At 40.9% G+C, this 17,382-nt stretch overlaps 4 protein-coding genes across 4 annotated transcripts; 2 read left to right on the top strand and 2 right to left on the bottom strand.

Annotated features, from left to right (window-relative positions):
• Positions 1-419: 419 nt before the first annotated feature.
• LOC116194827 (T-complex protein 1 subunit theta) lies at positions 420-5,515 on the bottom strand. The gene is made up of 13 exons (XM_031523724.1): positions 5,151-5,515; positions 4,486-4,748; positions 4,245-4,391; positions 3,931-4,092; positions 3,491-3,568; positions 3,154-3,287; positions 2,914-2,986; positions 2,700-2,777; positions 2,485-2,607; positions 2,221-2,315; positions 1,184-1,393; positions 960-1,017; positions 420-811 (listed from the first exon to the last, which is right to left on the bottom strand). Exons 1-13 carry the CDS (start codon positions 5,296-5,298, stop codon positions 746-748), a joined length of 1,635 nt encoding a protein of 544 aa, XP_031379584.1. The 5' UTR covers positions 5,299-5,515; the 3' UTR covers positions 420-745.
• A 1,639-nt stretch (positions 5,516-7,154) lies between these two features.
• Positions 7,155-12,313, top strand: LOC116194954 (casein kinase 1-like protein HD16). Its single transcript, XM_031523886.1, has 16 exons — positions 7,155-7,615; positions 7,992-8,117; positions 8,207-8,280; positions 8,393-8,462; positions 8,544-8,599; positions 8,722-8,793; positions 8,920-9,014; positions 9,107-9,173; positions 9,248-9,377; positions 9,455-9,673; positions 9,891-10,021; positions 10,331-10,505; positions 10,587-10,677; positions 11,126-11,283; positions 11,383-11,571; positions 11,861-12,313. Exons 1-16 carry the CDS (start codon positions 7,205-7,207, stop codon positions 11,918-11,920), a joined length of 2,124 nt encoding a protein of 707 aa, XP_031379746.1. The 5' UTR covers positions 7,155-7,204; the 3' UTR covers positions 11,921-12,313.
• A 467-nt stretch (positions 12,314-12,780) lies between these two features.
• LOC116194957 (putative H/ACA ribonucleoprotein complex subunit 1-like protein 1) lies at positions 12,781-14,279 on the top strand. The gene is made up of 4 exons (XM_031523889.1): positions 12,781-12,977; positions 13,399-13,547; positions 13,640-13,755; positions 13,964-14,279. The coding sequence occupies exons 1-4, from the start codon at positions 12,833-12,835 to the stop codon at positions 14,130-14,132; spliced, it is 579 nt and encodes a 192-aa protein (XP_031379749.1). The 5' UTR covers positions 12,781-12,832; the 3' UTR covers positions 14,133-14,279.
• Positions 14,280-14,676: 397 nt separating this feature from the next.
• On the bottom strand, positions 14,677-17,010 carry LOC116194955. Its single transcript, XM_031523888.1, has 3 exons — positions 16,721-17,010; positions 15,998-16,066; positions 14,677-15,528 (listed from the first exon to the last, which is right to left on the bottom strand). The coding sequence occupies exons 1-3, from the start codon at positions 16,958-16,960 to the stop codon at positions 14,908-14,910; spliced, it is 930 nt and encodes a 309-aa protein (XP_031379748.1). The 5' UTR covers positions 16,961-17,010; the 3' UTR covers positions 14,677-14,907.
• Positions 17,011-17,382: the final 372 nt, after the last annotated feature.

The raw sequence follows: 17,382 nt of genomic DNA, 5'->3' as shown, positions 1-17,382 counted from the left end.
TCCGTTTCCTTCCAACTGGCCGTTAATATCTTTTGCATGACATGTCCGAAAATTCTGGTTAGTCCATGCTGACACCAGAAGATGTCACGCAGCCCCAACCATCAGGTGATCTACCGGTGAGACCAGATCGAATTATGGATGGGTTCGGCTAGTTTCTTCCTTAATTAACCAAGCCGACACCAAATACCGCTTTTCAACACATCTCGTGGATGCTATGATCACAGCCCACACACTATACTCACAGCCTAGGTGATCATAACAATGAATGAATTCACTCCCGGACTCTTTAGAATCAGATTAACCCACTTCAGCTTGAATGAAGTAGTGCTTAGATTGAGCACAAATCGCAACACCAAGCAAGAAAGCAAAATTTATCCATCGTGTTCAGGGGATATCATCAATTTATAACCGGAAAACAATGGCAGCAACAATTCGCTAAAATACAGAAAGAGAGGGAAATCTGGATCGCATCAAAAGCTCAAACCCATAGCAAAACTAAAAATCAGCTCAGCGACAATCTCAAACACATTCCCACATTTGTAGTGTTACATATACAAAATGCAAACTCTTCAGCTAATTCTTCTGGATACTATCAAAATTCACGGAGATTTTGGCACTTGCTCTTAAGGAAAAAATGAAGGAGGCAGCCAAATCCGATCACAGGAGTAAGTCTCTAAAGTTGACAATACCATTTGAGATCGATAGATGGTGAGGGATCATAAGACTTGGGTTTTCGGGCACATGCCTAATCTTCATCATTTCCAGCAGGCTGTTCTCTTCTTGGGCCACCAGCCGGCTTTGCCATTATAATCTGCATAGAAATATCTGACAAAGATCAACAAATATTCTCAAATGCTACACCTTGTTTTCTGTTGCCCAATGATAGAAACAGCTCTCCAATCTCCCTCTAAAGTAAGAAATGCAATAGAACAATCTGCATATTGTAGACAATAACTTGCCTGGTCAACCCTCAGAACAGTGCATGCAGCGTCAGCAGCAAATTTGAGGGCAAAGAACCTGAAAGTCACGATAAAGCCAAACCCATCAGTTAACACGAGATGCATGTGTATGAACATAAATGTAGGGAATCTAAACAGTGATTTGGTTCCGGGCCATATCACTGTATACTATGGCACACAATTAACTTTGACATGCAAAACAGAAGATCCAGAAATGAACTAACTTGGTGATGTAAAGATCCCAGATATTCAGAGCTGAGACGTCTTTCCAGACACCTTCCTCCAAATCGATGCCCACTTTATAATTTCCATTTGCATGTTCAGCATACAAAGAGGATATGATTTCCATAGCATTTAGCCCAGCATTCTCAGCTAAAGTCTTCGGCACCATCTCGAAGGACTCAGCAAATTTTGCAATAGCATACTGATCCAACCTGCAACAGCATTAGAGAAAAGTAGAGTTGAGTAGAGTTGAATTTTGATTTTAATTGGATTGTAATGATTGTGTTATTGAATTATAAAAAAAAGTATGAAAAAGTAATGAATAGTTAAGAGAATTTAATATTAAAAATTGAATTGAGTATAATGAAGTTGTATGTTGATTTATGTATGGGGCCCACCTTTTTTGCTTTGAAGAGTTAATTTTTGTTGTGTAGTGAGTAGAGTTAAAGTTAGAGTTAAAATCTTACAGTGTGTTTGATTTTAGAGTTGAATTGAGTTTTGATTTTAATTGGGTTATAATGATTATTGTATTGTTGAATTATGAGAAAAAATATAAAAAAGTAATGAATAGTTGAGAGAATTTAATATTAAAAATTGAATTGAGTATAATGGAGTTGTATGTGGATTTATGTATGGAGCCCACCTTTTTGACTTTGAAGAGTTAATTTTTGTTGTGTAGTGAGTAGAGTTAAAGTTATAGTTAAAATTTTAAAATCTAATTGCGAAACCAAATGGAGCAAAAATCCGATTGCGAAATCAAATGGAGCTATTACTAGCCACACATTACAATAACTCCTTACCAAACAGGAATAAAATGACAATCATCCAGAAGAAGATTGAAACCGTGAGGAAGCATACTACTAGCGGGATGTAATACTTACAAAAAGCACTGAATGTAAGGTTCTTTTTTTTTTTTTAGTTCATCAGAAAAATTTAAGTTCAGTATTTTATTCCCCATGCCAGATGGAGTGTCATACACTTTCAAAAATGGTAAAATCTACATGCACCACGTATATTGATGAGAAGCAAGATATATTACCCAGTTTCCTTGAGTCCGAATTCCTTCACTTTTCTAGCCAACTCAATCTCAGTAGCTGCCCCTCCAGGAACCATACGACTATCCTTGCACATGGCCTGCGACATGGATCCAAACCATAATACAAAACTAAGTGCCAGAATCCCAACCAATAAAAGAACAATAAAGTCATGAGATGAGGAACCAAAATTGGAAAAATTCAACAAAAAGCACAAACAAAAAGCGAGAGAAATCTTGAATTATGGTCCTGATAGTTCATCTAAGTACCTTGTAAGTATTCACTCCATCATCAACTGCTCTTTCAAGATCATCTAATATGCTGTCAGTACTTCCCCTTAAGACCACAGTGGATACAGAGTTTCCACCTTCCTCATTTTTCACTACAGTGACCTACAGGAGGAGAGAGAACGACCATTATAATGAAACATAATAAATGAAAAACCAGAAAGATTGACATGACTGAGTTGCCATGCTCATCTTACCCTAACACCACCAATTTCCTCAACAGAAACAGAGTCTACATATCCCAAATCATCTGGGTTGGGATGGCAAAGCTTCAACTGCAGCACAAATTCAAAGTCTCACAGTGGAGTCAACTTTCCATCAAATTCTTATTTTCCATATGATAATAAAACTCAAGAACTACTTTAACCATCATCATCAGCCTTCTGGATATCTAGGTAATTATAGACTTACCATTGCAACAGCTCCAGTAGTACGGCAAAATCGGCGCAATTCAAACTTTGAGCTAATTTTCAAGACCATAAGCCTGGACAGGCAATACAACACAGGAATCCATGAGTATAATAAGAGAAGCATCTACTATACAGAAGTCAGTGAAACAGATTTAAGCAGCAAGGGATAGAGTACATCATCTCATCCTCAGCATCACCAAAGCATAAGGAGAAAGTTACCAATGGAGAAACATTGGCTTACTTGTAACGCTCACAGAAATGCAATGCCATCTCTCCAACAGCAGCCCCACTAACAATAACCTTGGCACCTGACTCCACAACTCCTCTTATGAGCTCCTCAACTTTAGCTTCTTCAGTTTTAGCATAGTTTTCCAGCTAGAAAATCATATGATTAGCAACAGGTCATTTCAACATATAGTAGAGAACCATGAAGAGATAGGCTCCACAGGACCTCCAGTTAATAAACAAAATTTATCATGGGACCTCCAGTTAATAACAAAATTTATCATGGGACCTCCGGTTAATAAACAAAATTTATCATGAAAAAGAATATTATTCAAGAATGTATCTCATTATACCTGATCAGCACTGTGTATGAGGACAGTTCCTTTAGTCTCAGTAGCAGAGGTATCAACACCTCCAGCAAATACGGCAACCTAATGCATGAGATGGAGATATAGATCAGGTTCCCATCTGGATATATTTCTACTAAAAGAATCAGTCAAAGACACAATGAAATAACGTAATATTCAAATATATTTATACTGTCATCTCCTATCTGATCCATGATACTTAAAATAATACAGCAACAAGGCATAGGTAAATGTATGCAAGCCTATACCAAATTCATTAGGAATCCGCATATGAGTTTATGCTTATTGTTTGAAAAAAACACTGAGCATAAATATAGAATAACAGGTTCACTGTATTGATAAATGTATCAAGCCCAATGGCACACAAGTTTTAAGAAACCTATTAAAAATCCTAATGGCAATGCCACTAATAATAAAATACTAACCTTTGCCTTCTCTATTCTCTGTATGCTACCGACAGCAGCATTCTTCAATACCATACCTCGAACCACCGTGCTATTGTAGAGACCTCCTCCCAAGAGTTTAGCAACACGGACATTATCCACATTAAAGTTTGCCGGGTTCTTAGGGCAGACTTGGATGCATGCCTACACATAAAAATGGCGAAGATTAGGATCTCATTTGTTTTTATTTTTTTTATTTTTTGTTGGGGGGGGGGGGGGGGGGGGGGGGGGGGGTGGTGGGGGGTTGGGGCAGGGCACGAGGAGTCTATATGCAAGGAGAGAGCAACTATCTTTACATCTGCAACAAGAGGACACAGAATATCTTCTTGTCCAAACTGCTTGCTGGCAACAGCAGCTTTCATCCGTGTGATAACTTCCTCCTTATTCCGAACGTCCATATTTTCAGAGCCTTTCTCGACCAAATCTTCTAAAAGCTCAATCGTCTGGACGTTTCAGAAACAACATGAGAAATTTAGCAGGGACGCACAGGAATCCATTAAAAGAAACTAGTCAGCTATTTGTTCAGTGATATTAAACCTTGTTTATTCCTTTATTGTAACCGCTGATAATCTCACTGGGGTGCAAGCCCATCCGTATGAGCTCCTCCGCATTTTGAAGAAGCTCCCCGGCAAAAGAGATTGTCAGGTTAGCACCATCACCAATCTCCTCCTGCTGAGCCTTCCCAGCCAAAACTAAAATCTTGGCTGCAGGATGCTGGACCTCAAGTTCGTTCACAATAGTGGCAGCATCATTTGTGACGAAGAGCTTGTCCAAGTGATTTATGACCATCTTGTTCATACCTGAGCAAAAATGAAATAACATAGGTAAGAAAATACAAAGCAACTCGGAGCAAAGTCCGAAATTTTCCAGCTGAAACGCATTCTCAGCCAATCAGAAACTGGCAATTGATTCCAAAATCTCCATTTCTGCATGTGCATCAACAAAAGACTCATTTATTGCAGGATCAAAAGGTCAGGCAGGAGATCGGGGAATGTCAATGTAAGCTGCTTAAATTAGAAATGAACGTCTTTCGACAATCCCGGTCCTTTAACTGAGCGACAAAGAACAAGCTACAGCGCGATAGAAAAGCTGAAACTCAATACAGAGATTCCTTTGCATCAAGAGACAAAACCGGCAGAGAAAAGCAAGCAGTGAATCCGAGAAAGACAAGAAAATGCCGATCCAAGAGAAGCGCGGGGTACCATTGGGACCGAGAGAAGTGCGAGTGATAGTCGAGAGCTGCTTGCAAGCATCGATGTTCTTGACAACAGCCTCATCGAGGCCTGAGAGGTGCTTGTGCCCCTCCTTGAGCATGGATTGAATCCCATACGGCTGCATCGAGAATCCCATTTCCCTCAGCTCCTACCCTTCTCCTTCCTCTACTTCTAGCTCCGCACAGAACCAATGCCAGCAACGGAATTTGTGCTCACGATCCAACTGTCTTCTGAACACAGATGTAAATCTGCTCCTGGAAAACCCTAGAAGAACCTCTTGCAGTGTGGGCAAGAGAGAGAGAGAGGGAGAGAGAGGTGGCAATGCTTCAGTGACCCGACCGTGACGCCTTTGAATTGACAGATGGCTAGCCGCGCCCAGTAAGCTATAGAATTCCATCGAAAGAAGTCCATTGGGCCTTAATCATGGGCCGGGCTTTCTCAGAAGATACCGACCCAACCCTAATCCTGTCTCATACATATTCAAATTTTCAAAACACGGCTTGATTTCTGTATAAACCCAAACAAAAAAGGAAAGTTTTAGGCATTAAAGTGCAATTGTCCAAAACTTAAGACCTCTTAATGCAACTTATCCACTATATGTAAGTTCCTTATTTTTTTTTTGTCTTTTTTTTTTATGCCAGACCACCAAACCACTAATTCACTGTGCCACTCCTTTTTTTTCCATTAAATTACATTAAAATAAATAAATAAAAATAAAATAGTGGTAAAACTAAAGAAGGAGATTAGTACTTGATATGTCATCAGATTGCATTGTATATCATCCTATCTGATTTAACTACGAGATAATCTCAATTTATTTATATTACATTATTCAAATCGTCTTCTTTCTTATTCATCAGTCTCTAAAAAGGAGAAAAAGGGAAAATAAAATGAATATGGATAATTATTAATGACGATGGGTGGATGAATATCAGTTTATTATTTTTTTTCCAATAATTTATTTATTTATTTATTTACCGGCAGATATATATGAATGCTGCGTGCTTCTAGTTTCTACCTATAATTTCTCGCAAATTTCTTAATTTTATTATTATTTTGAAAAAGATAGATTTTTTTTTTGGGTTTATTATGTAATAATATTTTTCGGGCAGGAGGAGGGACAGAGAGAGGAAGGGATAATAATAATGCAGAGGAAAGGAGTCTCCACATGTACGTACATGGTTATTGTGCATAGTGAAGGAGGAGGAGGGAGGAAGGAGGAAGACCGAAGAAGAAGGAGGAGGGGGAGATCGATCTGAGCTTGCGATCCATCATCATCGCCCGAATGCGCCGGTTCTTGCTCGATTCCGCCCCCGATCGTCTTCCTTTCCCGATTCCCGAGGATCGATCCGTGAGTGATTTCTTATTTTATTTATTTATTTTTTTTGAGCTGCCGCTTGAGCTCGCTCGATCATCGGTTTGAGCTGCTGATGTTGTTTTCCGGTTCTGCTGGACGATCGGCTGTTGTTTGTGCAGCTGCTGATGTTCTCATTCGGTTTTAGGTGAGGTAAAGGTACCTGCTTGTTGAAACATTTCTGAACGAGTTCGTCGGTTTCAGTCGGCTGTTTGATTTGGCATAACAATCGTTGAGGTGAAGCTTGGTTTTTTCGGTCGATGATGATTTTACTGATTGAAAACAAGGATTGAGACGGTGCTAAGAAGGTGTGAAAATGCGGAGGCGATGATCGTTCCTTGTCGGTGTTTGATACATTTGGCTCTTTTCTTGGTTTTATCTCGGGGCCAATGAGCTTTCTGTGACTTCTCAGCCAAATTAGTTCGTTTCATTCTGTTGCTATGCCTGTTTTAGCTCGCTGCTTCTTGGATTTCTTCTTTACTTTGATCATATCTGTCGTGGGTGCTTGCAAGTCATCGAATCATATACTTTTTGATTTTCAAATCTGATCTTTTTCTAGTATAATACTGCTGTGTGATAAATTGATTTATGCATTTACTGACGCTTTGTGACATTTGGCTTCTGAATAACAGGAGGACTACAGGATTAGCAGGTGAAGTGAGTGGAATGTAATTTGCATGGGGTGAGGATGCCAGAGTTGCGAAGCGGAGCCCGAAGATCAAAACGGTTGGATAATCTACAACCTACACAGCCCTTTGAGCAGCCTGAGGATTGTGCACTGCCTGCTCAGACTCGGACCCGGAGGAGAGGTGGTGGTGGTGGTGGAAGAGGGAGGGGCTCTAATGCTGCAGCTGTAGGGAAAGGGCGTACTCCTGCTACTAAGGCAACTGGTGCCGGTAGAGGCCGAGGCATTAGGATTATAGATTTAGATCCAGAACCTTGTGAAGTCATTCCTGAAGCAGCAGCTTTGGGAGCTGCAGACCCTGCTTTTAATCAAGTAGAGGTGGTAGGAGAGAAAGACATTGCAATGGAGGGTGGAAGTGCTGACAAAGCGATGGGGGTTGAAGAAGAAGCTAGCACGACCCCAGTTCCTGATAGGGTACCTTCTGCTTTTGCAGCTTAATTTGTCCTTTTCTTTTTCTTTTGAAGCATATATCTTCAAAATCTTCAGTTTCCTGTACAATTTACTAGGATTTGTATAGATCTTTTTACAGCCATTGCTATGGCTACTAAACAACCTTTTTGCAAGAACACAGCGGGAAATTTCCTATGGTTCTTCATCATTTTTTTTTTGAGATATATCGGAAAAGTTAAGACCTTTAAACTTGAAACTTTGTCGAACACATTGGGAAGTATGAATTTTTCCTGGTCAATTCATCTGACGAGTGTTATGCATTTTCTCTTTTTCGATGCCTCTTCAGGTTCTTTGGCATCAATAATACTGTTTTCATGTAAAAATGGCATGTCGGATGCAGGTACAGGTGTCTAATTCTCCTGTATACAAGACTGAAAGGAAGTTGGGAAAAGGTGGTTTTGGCCAAGTGTATGTTGGCAGAAGGGTAACTGGTGGGTCTGATAGAACTGGACCAGATGCAATAGAGGTATCACTTGGCTTAATACTTCTGTTCAGTTTTGAAATCCCATTCACTTCAATGTTGATGCTTCAAAATCAATGCTCCATATATTGTAGGTTGCATTGAAATTTGAGCACCGAAATAGCAAAGGTTGCAATTATGGCCCTCCTTATGAGTGGCAAGTGTACAAGTACGTACAGACTTTTTATCTTTATCTTACCAATTGCTAAAAGCTTAAACGTTTCCAATCATTTTAGTTTGTGAAAATCATCACCTGATTGATTCATTATTCTGTTTTAAAGCACCTTAAATGGATGCTATGGGATCCCTTGGGTTCATTACAAGGGTCGACAGGGAGATTTCTATATTCTGGTAGGATTCTTTATTGGTGCTTCTAGTGATTGAAATTCGACTTTGGTGACTTCTGTAAATTCACTATACTTTTCTTATTAGGTTATGGACATGCTTGGCCCTAGTCTTTGGGATGTCTGGAATTCTCTGGGACAATCGTAAGATCTGAATGCTTACCATCCCTTCATCTCCATTTCCCTCCTCTTCATCTACTTCTTTGCTATTCTTATTTGCTGACTCAAGTGTCTGTGGATCCTCTTTATTTTATAAACTGAAACAGGATGTCACCAAACATGGCTGCTTGCTTCGCAGTGGAAGCTATATCAATTCTTGAGAAGCTACACATGAAGGGGTACCGCTTTTGACCCTTGTCATGATTTTTTCTTTCCATTTCAATGTAGCATTGCAACTGTTTTGGCAACTTATACCGACTTATAAACTAACTCCTGTTTTCTATATTCTTGCAACTCTTGACTAGTTTTGTGCATGGAGACGTGAAACCAGAGAATTTTTTGCTTGGTCAGCCTGGATCACCTGATGAAAAGAAGCTCTATCTCATTGACCTTGGTCTGGGTATGTTGACTTGACAAAGTTATTTCAGTTATGTCATTAGCATATGTTTTCCATCTCATCAAACAATAAGATATATCTGTGTATCATTTCAGCATCTAGATGGAAAGATGCAACTTCAGGCCAGCATGTTGATTATGATCAGAGACCAGATGTTTTCAGGTTTGTAGCTTTAATTTTTGATATTCTTCCAGTCTTCTACACTTAAGCTGCATATTGAAGTATCTTTTTGGCAGGGGAACAATAAGATATGCGAGTGTACATGCTCATTTAGGGCGTACTGGAAGTCGAAGGGATGACCTTGAGTCCCTGGCATATACGTTGATTTTCCTCCTGAAAGGAAGATTACCATGGCAGGGTTATCAGGTATTTTTGCTTTGCTTCAATGCGTATGAGATGTTTCATCTAATGAACCTTTCCTAACATTTTGTTTTCTGTGACAGGGGGATAATAAGAGCTTTCTCGTTTGTAAGAAAAAGATGGGCACTTCTCCGGAGCTTATGTGTTGCTTCTGTCCTGCTCCATTCAAGCAGTTTCTTGAAGCTGTCACCAACATGAAATTTGATGAAGAGCCAAATTACTCAAAGTTGATATCTTTCTTTGAGAGCCTTATTGAGCCATGCACCCAGATGAGACCAATTAGAATTGATGGAGCTTTGAAGGTGGATCGTCATCTTCCTCTTGCTAGTTTGAATTAAATAAAGACTTTCAGTGAGGCACTGTTGAGTTGTCCTTCACGTTTACGAGAGACTGTACTCTTCAGTTTAGTTGGCACATCACCTAGTGGTCCATCTTAATTTTGATGAATCAGAGAAATAACAGGAGAGGTACTGCTTAGATTAACTTCTTTATTTAATTTTTTATTATTTATGTTAATAGGTTGGTCAAAAACGGGGAAGATTGCTCATAAACTTGGAAGAAGATGAGCAGCCAAAGAAGAAAGTTCGTTTGGGAAGTCCTGCTACCCAGTGGATATCAGTTTACAATGCGCGTCGTCCTATGAAGCAGAGGTTAATATTTGTTTCCCCTTCCAGCATTATGATGTCGGATTTTCAACAATCCACCTCTAAGTTTCTTGATGGTTAATTATTGGTACTGTTTCTGGAAGAATCTGTCAGCAATGAAGTTGATTATCTGTTAGAGCAAAGATAAACTTAGTATAATTGCTGTTTCCATATGGTTTTTTTTTTTAAAGGAAACTCCATATGGGTTAAATAGGATCTCATTTTTTTGTCTTTTGCTTTTATCAATGCTTTGTTATTTGTCATGACATCTGACTTATATTACATGTGTAGTAATTATTTTCTTTGGACTTCTAGATATCACTACAACGTGGCGGACTCGCGATTAAATCAGCACGTAGACAAGGGCAATGAAGATGGGCTATATATCAGCTGTGTGGCATCGGCAGCAAATCTGTGGGCCTTGATTATGGATGCTGGGACTGGTTTTACTTCCCAGGTTTATGAATTGTCAGGTGTCTTCCTGCGCAAGGTACTATGCTACAAGGCTTTCCATAGAGCTGTTTCTGCCCTGAAGAAACTGTTTGTCCTAATTTACTATTGTTTCTTACAGGATTGGATCATGGAACAGTGGGAAAGGAACTATTATATCAGTTCAGTGGCAGGTGCAACCAATGGGAGTTCCTTGGTTGTCATGTCCAAAGGTGAGTAGTCATTGTTATCATTTTAAATATTTTTCCTTCTTTTCTATTAACTCACCATTTTCATGTGTTGGTATGTTAGTTATTATGCATTTACATCAATAAGTCAATGACGAGTATGGAAATATCAGTTAATTTTCAGAGTGCTTAGGAAAGGTGTTGTGCGGATTGAGACATAATATTGTTTATGGTAAACGACCCTGAGACATAAATACGAGACTTCCAAAAGGCCATTCAGCTGAAATGCATTTCCTTTCTTAAGTTATCCTTCATTTTTTTCTTGGGCGTAAGCTAGTATGTCCAGGGAGTTGCCCTTGTTTCTCGAAGAGGTCCTTCACTTTAGCATAACGCAACAAATATAATCCATTTCTTTCCACAACTGCACAAGGTTTACAATGGAGTGCTGTACTCGACCTTGATTGTTGAACTCTCTCAATTTACAAAAATGCAGGAACACCTTATACCCAGCAATCCTATAAAGTAAGTGAATCATTTCCCTTCAAATGGATAAACAAGAAGTGGAAAGAAGGGTTCCATGTCACATCTATGACAACAGCAGGTAGTCGATGGGGTGTGGTTATGTCCAGAAATTCTGGGTATTCCGATCAGGTAACGGTCCTTAAAATTCTAGACAAAACTCTCTTTTATTCTATGTTCTCTCCTGAAAGCAGTTGATGGGTTTCTTTTATTCTATCTTGAATCCACTAGGTCGTGGAGCTCGACTTTTTGTACCCGAGCGAGGGAATACATCGGAGATGGGAGAATGGTTACAGGATAACAGCTATGGCCGCAACTTCTGATCAGGCAGCTTTCATATTAAGCATTCCAAAGAGGAAGGTGATGGATGAAACTCAAGAAACCCTAAGAACATCTGCATTCCCAAGCACACACGTAAAGGTATGGTCCACTATTTGAAGCTAGCAGAACTGGATCAATTAATTGCAGATTGATCAATTGGAACTACCTCGAGGATTGTTCTGGGATACCATGAGTTATAAATCATAGATTTACCTGCTGGTTGATAAATTAGGAGGTTCACAAGACTGAATCGGCATAATTTGTCTGGCAATTGTTTTCATACATATCTATATGAGAAATTGAACCAAATCGTTCTTGCTTGCTTTGTGTTTCCACCGTTTGTTCTTGCAGATCTCAAGTTGACGTTCTCCATTTGTTTTTCTTGCAGGAAAAATGGTCAAAGAACCTCTACATTGCTTCGATTTGTTACGGGCGAACCGTATGTTGATAAGGGTGTACCATTAGCATCCAAGTATTCAAGTTCACAAAATTTTCAAAGCTGAGACGGCTTTCATAAATTTAAGCCGATTAATAGGAAACCAACGCATCTCTTGCAAGATCTCTCACCTGGTGAATCAAAAGAGGGAAGACATGCATGATGCGATGAGGCGAGCCTGGTGCCCCAAAGCAAAACTAAATTAAGCGGGGCCATAAGATTATTAAGAGAGACATGTATCAGTACCCTTTGTTGACAGCCATTGTTGTATGGAATTAAAGCTTCTAATGAGTGATGATGAGTTGCAAATATATGGTGAGCTGTTCCATGCCACCGGAGACCTTTCCTTGGTCGGGACATTCTTCGATCGTTATCATAATCCAAAGAAAGTGTGATTTCTATGCATTTTATTCCGTAGCCGACCACTGCTGCTTTCTCAAGAATTCAGTCGGGTTTTGAAATATGAAGTCGTGCTCCTATTTGAAAAATATGACTTGTACTAGCCATTTTTCTAAGGACATGCTAAACGGTCTGATGTTAGAAGGGAAAGGATGTTTTGAGTTGTTGCAAGTCGAATCCAGTCATGCTGGCTTCAATCTTGGCTTCAAAATCATAAAATGCGACTGTGTTTGGATCTCAAGGAATATATATCATATTTACGCGATAAGCTTGTAATTAATAGAATAGGGATTGGTTTCACCCATAAAAAAAATAGAGCAGGGATTTGTCCGCGGACTGACTGTACGAGTGATTTGATGAAGTATGAGGGGCATTTTGGTCATTTTAGATGTGCCACGATTGATCCACAAAAACCCTACAAAGAACCCTAAAACCCCCCGGCTTCTCAGACACAGACACTGTCCCTGCCGGCTCCTCTCCTAATTCTATTCCCCCAACTGTGTACTGTGTACTGTGTAGAGAGCCATGCGACCACCAAGGGGCGGCGGTGGCTTCAGGGGCGGCCGAGACGGTGGCCGAGGTCGCGGGGGCTTCCGGGGTGGTCGTGGCTTCGGAGGAGGCCGAGGTGGTGGTGGGTTTCGCGACGAAGGGCCCCCAAGCGAAGTCGTAGGTTTGTGTTTTTGGCGGTTTGCTCAAATCACTAGCTTCCACTTTCCATCTGTCGACATGTCGAGCTGAAGTTACAAAATTACGATAAAGTCAGAACTCTGTGTTCGTGTTTGTATGCCTGTGTTGTTCGAGCAAGTTCACTGATAACCGTCTCACTGCACTTATATATTCTGGTGTTATGATAGCTGAAAGGCTCGTCCAGGCTTCTTGAACATGATGTCTTGTAGCTGATAAAACTGTAAACAAAGGGGCAAACTTTTCTGTCTGCTTCATAGTTATAAGATGTTCCTCTGTGCATACCAGTGTTCGTCGTTGATTGTTTGATGACATGGTGACCAATCTAGACCAAATGGGGGCCTGTTTTGATGTTCTTTGAGTGAACTGCCTGTATTTAGTCGGATTTGGTGATCTATTTTATGCAGAGATTTCGACCTTCCTTCATGCGTGCGAGGGCGACGCAGTCACAAAGCTCACCAATGAGAAAATACCATACTTCAATGCTCCGATCTATCTGCTGAACAAGACCCAGATCGGCAAAGTCGACGAAATCTTTGGTCCCATCAATGAATCTGTGAGTTCATTTGTGATATTTCTTTTCACTGATTTGCTTTACTTATTCGTTTCTTAGTGTCTCTCAACGGTTTTCTCCCTTGCAACTTGCAGTACTTCTCCATCAAAATGATGGAAGGCATTGTGGCAACTTCGTATAATCAGGGGGATAAATTTTATATTGATCCTGCCAAGCTTCTGCCGCTTGCTAGATTCCTTCCACAGCCTAAGTATGTTGATTTTCCTTCCCTTGCTCCGTCCCGTGCTCTTGATGTGTTGATAGCTTTTGGTGTATTGATAGATAGCGTTTGTTAATAGCTAAAGCCTGGAATTATGAATGCCTCAATATTTTTGAGCTTGTTCTGAAGTATGTTTGCATGTGATTGCTCTCTCCAAAGACTGTTATGCTTAAACTTCTCAATATTCTGCAACTGGCAGGGGCCAGCAAGCTGGTGGTAGAGGTGGAGGACGTGGGGGAGGCAGAGGCGGTAGAGGTGGTGGCCGCGGACCTGGCGGATTTCGTGGAAGAGGTGGCCCAAGGGGCGGTAGAGGTCCTCCGAGGGGTGGTGGGCGTGGTGGTGGCTTCAGGGGCAGAGGAAGGTCATAGAAATAGAATTTGTAACCTTAACCGTGCTCTTCTCGTATGTTGTCATTATGCCGGGGACAGTTTTCACAAAGATGATTTTACTGGTGGATTTTGGTTTCTAGATGGTGAACTATCGATATTGCAAATCATTTCGGCCTAATCCTTTTATTCTTGCTGTTGAAATTGATGATAACTTACCTTCTTTGAAGTGAAGAGGTCGGCCGTGTTCCCCTCTTAAAAGCTGAAGGCCCAAATGCGAATCAAGCTGCAATGTGTATAAAATGGTGCCTCATGTTTTAGAAGATACGAATTATAAGAACTATCTAGGCGATGCAACAAGTTATTGATTTTGTCATCCTCTTCCAAATTTATACTTGTGACTCTGCAGATTGATTTTAACTCATTGTATGTACCATCTTGGTATCGCTTTCAAAGGGACTGTTTTCTCGATGTTTACTTGGGGATTGTATGCGCTTACTCTTCCTTTTAAGAGAGCAGGGAATACGGCTTTACTGGCGTTAAGACAAACATTCCTGGCATGCAAATGTGATTCCACGCATTATCCTTAATCAAAGGTGGTAGTAGGAACTCATCATTCACTCACTATTCAACTGTCAATGAATTGAGCTACTTTTTCCAGTACTGCATACACTTGCCAATTGCTCCTCTTTACATCATCTTCAAAGAAAAGAAGCAAGCAATTGCCACGATCCTACTAAGCATCAGTCTATGTACAACCTTTCTACGGAATGAATAGCCCCCTTCACTGGTAATGTTGATTAATAATAAGAGGAACTTAGTTTAGATCAACCTGAAGCTTAATGGACATGTACAGGAGTGTGAGAAGCGCGCCTTGTGGAAGTGGTGCATACCTCGCCAGATTAGAACCGACCCACATAGCTACCACCACAAGAACTACGACACTGCTGCTGGTTTTCCCGCATACCCAACTTGCGAAAGAGAGGCACATCGTCAATAAAATGCCACCTCTACCTCCCAAAATCCAGGCAATTAGGTAACCAATCTTATATCCCGCATCTAATTTTCGGTCTAATAGTGCCATAAAGCTGCTATAGGTAAGAGAGAACAAGCATCCGAATGTCTGCATCAGGAAAATGGAAACTAAGGCAGATCTGAGTACTTCAGTGAAAGCGCCCCTCTCTTGATCATCAGTTTTTTTCCCTTCTACCTCCTCATCTTCTTCACTGTAAAATGGAGATTCCTCATCATCCGTGTCATACTTTTCCCAGTATTTCTCTCGTTGCATTCTCTGCCTAAATTCAGCCCACCGATATGTCCTAATCCCATCATGATATTCGCAGCAGTCACTCCATCTTACTCTATGTTGCGTGCCCCTGTCTTCCTGAAATTGAAGTTCCGTATCATACTGAGTTCTTGTAGCGTCATTTGACAGCACCTGTTCAATTGAGCAATGAGGTGGCTGCTCTTAGTTTGGGACTTTAGAAAACACGTACAAGAGCAACAAAAAATTGAAAACAGGTCACGATCTGTGTGCCAAGATGAATAATGCTGCCAAAATCCCCGTTGTTCTCTTTACTTTATCCAAACCAGAAAATATAATTTGGTTTTCAACTTTCATTTCTGAGGCTTTGCGCTCTCCTTAGCTAATCTCCATTTTCCTCTTTACTCTATCCAAACCAGAAATATAATTTGGTTTTCAACTTTCATATCTGAGTCTTCTTTCTCTCCTTAGCTATCCTTTTCTAAAGAAGAATCACCAGTAGATCACAATGCTCAAAGAGATTCATGTAACTGCCTAAACTGAAACTTTTGGATTTTAGAACAACAATGCAATCCCGTCAATTTAACTCCCAGAACCAAAAACTGAATCAAAAGGTAATGAATAGGACTCAAGGATAGCTCACTTCATATGCATGACGGATGCTCTTGAATGCCTCACCAGATTGTGACTCCTTGCTTACGTCAGGATGATACTGTAATCACAGGATGAAAACACAGAAGCCAACCAATTGTTAGTGATGTTTGCCAAGGAGAAGCAACTGCAAACATCAGTGACAGGAAAAGGAAGAGAAGGAATTCACAATAGTGCATAAACTATACAGGCAATTCAAAACTTTGATAGAAAAGCAGCTATCTGGATCGAAATCCAGTATAGTTCGGCATCTTTTTAAGAAAAGAGTTCCCATTTTTGTCGACTACAGAAATTGTTCTCCTCAACGGGCAATCGTGGTTGACATTATGTTCACGATCTTTTCGGCAAACTCAATGCGGCAAGAGGGCCAGCGCAAGTCTTGTATGATGCCTTTATGGTTATGCATAAAGAAGTACAAACAATTTCTCCTGCAAAGCATCTTGAAGGCACCATATTATCTTCTTACTTGTTCTACACTTCAAAATCTAATCCATTTAAGGATCTTCTAAGAACATTTCCTGTATCAATGGACCGAAAGCCATAACTAAATTGCTAAAAAATTTGTACTTTCCACTCGTTCAAGATCATAGCAGGTCGAATTGAACGAACCGCGCCTCAACCACGCCCGAATTCCACTGGAAAAACACAAAGGTAGAATAATCTGCCCAAGATCCATCATCATACGAGCGAAAGGGAAAATCTTGACGAGACCGACCTTGCGAGCGAGGAGGCGATAGGCTCGTTTGACATCGGCGGTGGTGGCGCTCTGATTGAGGCCGAGCACGTCGTAGTGGTTCTGCTCGCCGCCAAACGCCGTCCGCGACGACCGCCACGACGAAGACGAGGATGCCATGGGCCGCCACCGGCGGCGGTGATTCGGGGTTCTGGAACTCTGTTTGGGGACCCAGGAGCCGGAGGCTGGGGTGGGTCCCACGAGGAGCTGCGCCTGCGCCATAACTTCATGCACTGCCCACTGAACCTCTCGAGCACGGAGAGGCACGATAATGGTATGTCGGGTCGGGTCGGGTAACCGGTATTTTTCATAATACCCGGACCCTACCCTATAAGGGACAAGTTCCAAAATTTTGGAACCGGACCCTACCCTGTTGAATCATGGAATCGAAACCTACCCGGAACCTGTATTATACCACAAGTTCCGGGCACGATAATGGTATGTCGGGTCGGGTCGGGTAACCTGTATTTTTCATAATACCCGGACCCTACCCTATAAGGGACAAGTTCCAAAATTTTGGAACCGGACCCTACCCTGTTGAATCATGGAATCGAAACCTACCCGGAACCTGTATTATACCACAAGTTCCGGGTACCCTGTTGGAACCTGTAAATTTTTTCCTCTCACTAAATAAAATCGAAAAT

Source organism: Punica granatum, chromosome 2, assembly GCF_007655135.1.
Source record: "Punica granatum isolate Tunisia-2019 chromosome 2, ASM765513v2, whole genome shotgun sequence".
Classification (NCBI taxonomy): Eukaryota; Viridiplantae; Streptophyta; class Magnoliopsida; order Myrtales; family Lythraceae; genus Punica; species Punica granatum.
The sequence above is the reverse complement of the archived record's forward strand: the minus strand, read 5'-3'. Positions and strand labels throughout refer to the sequence as shown.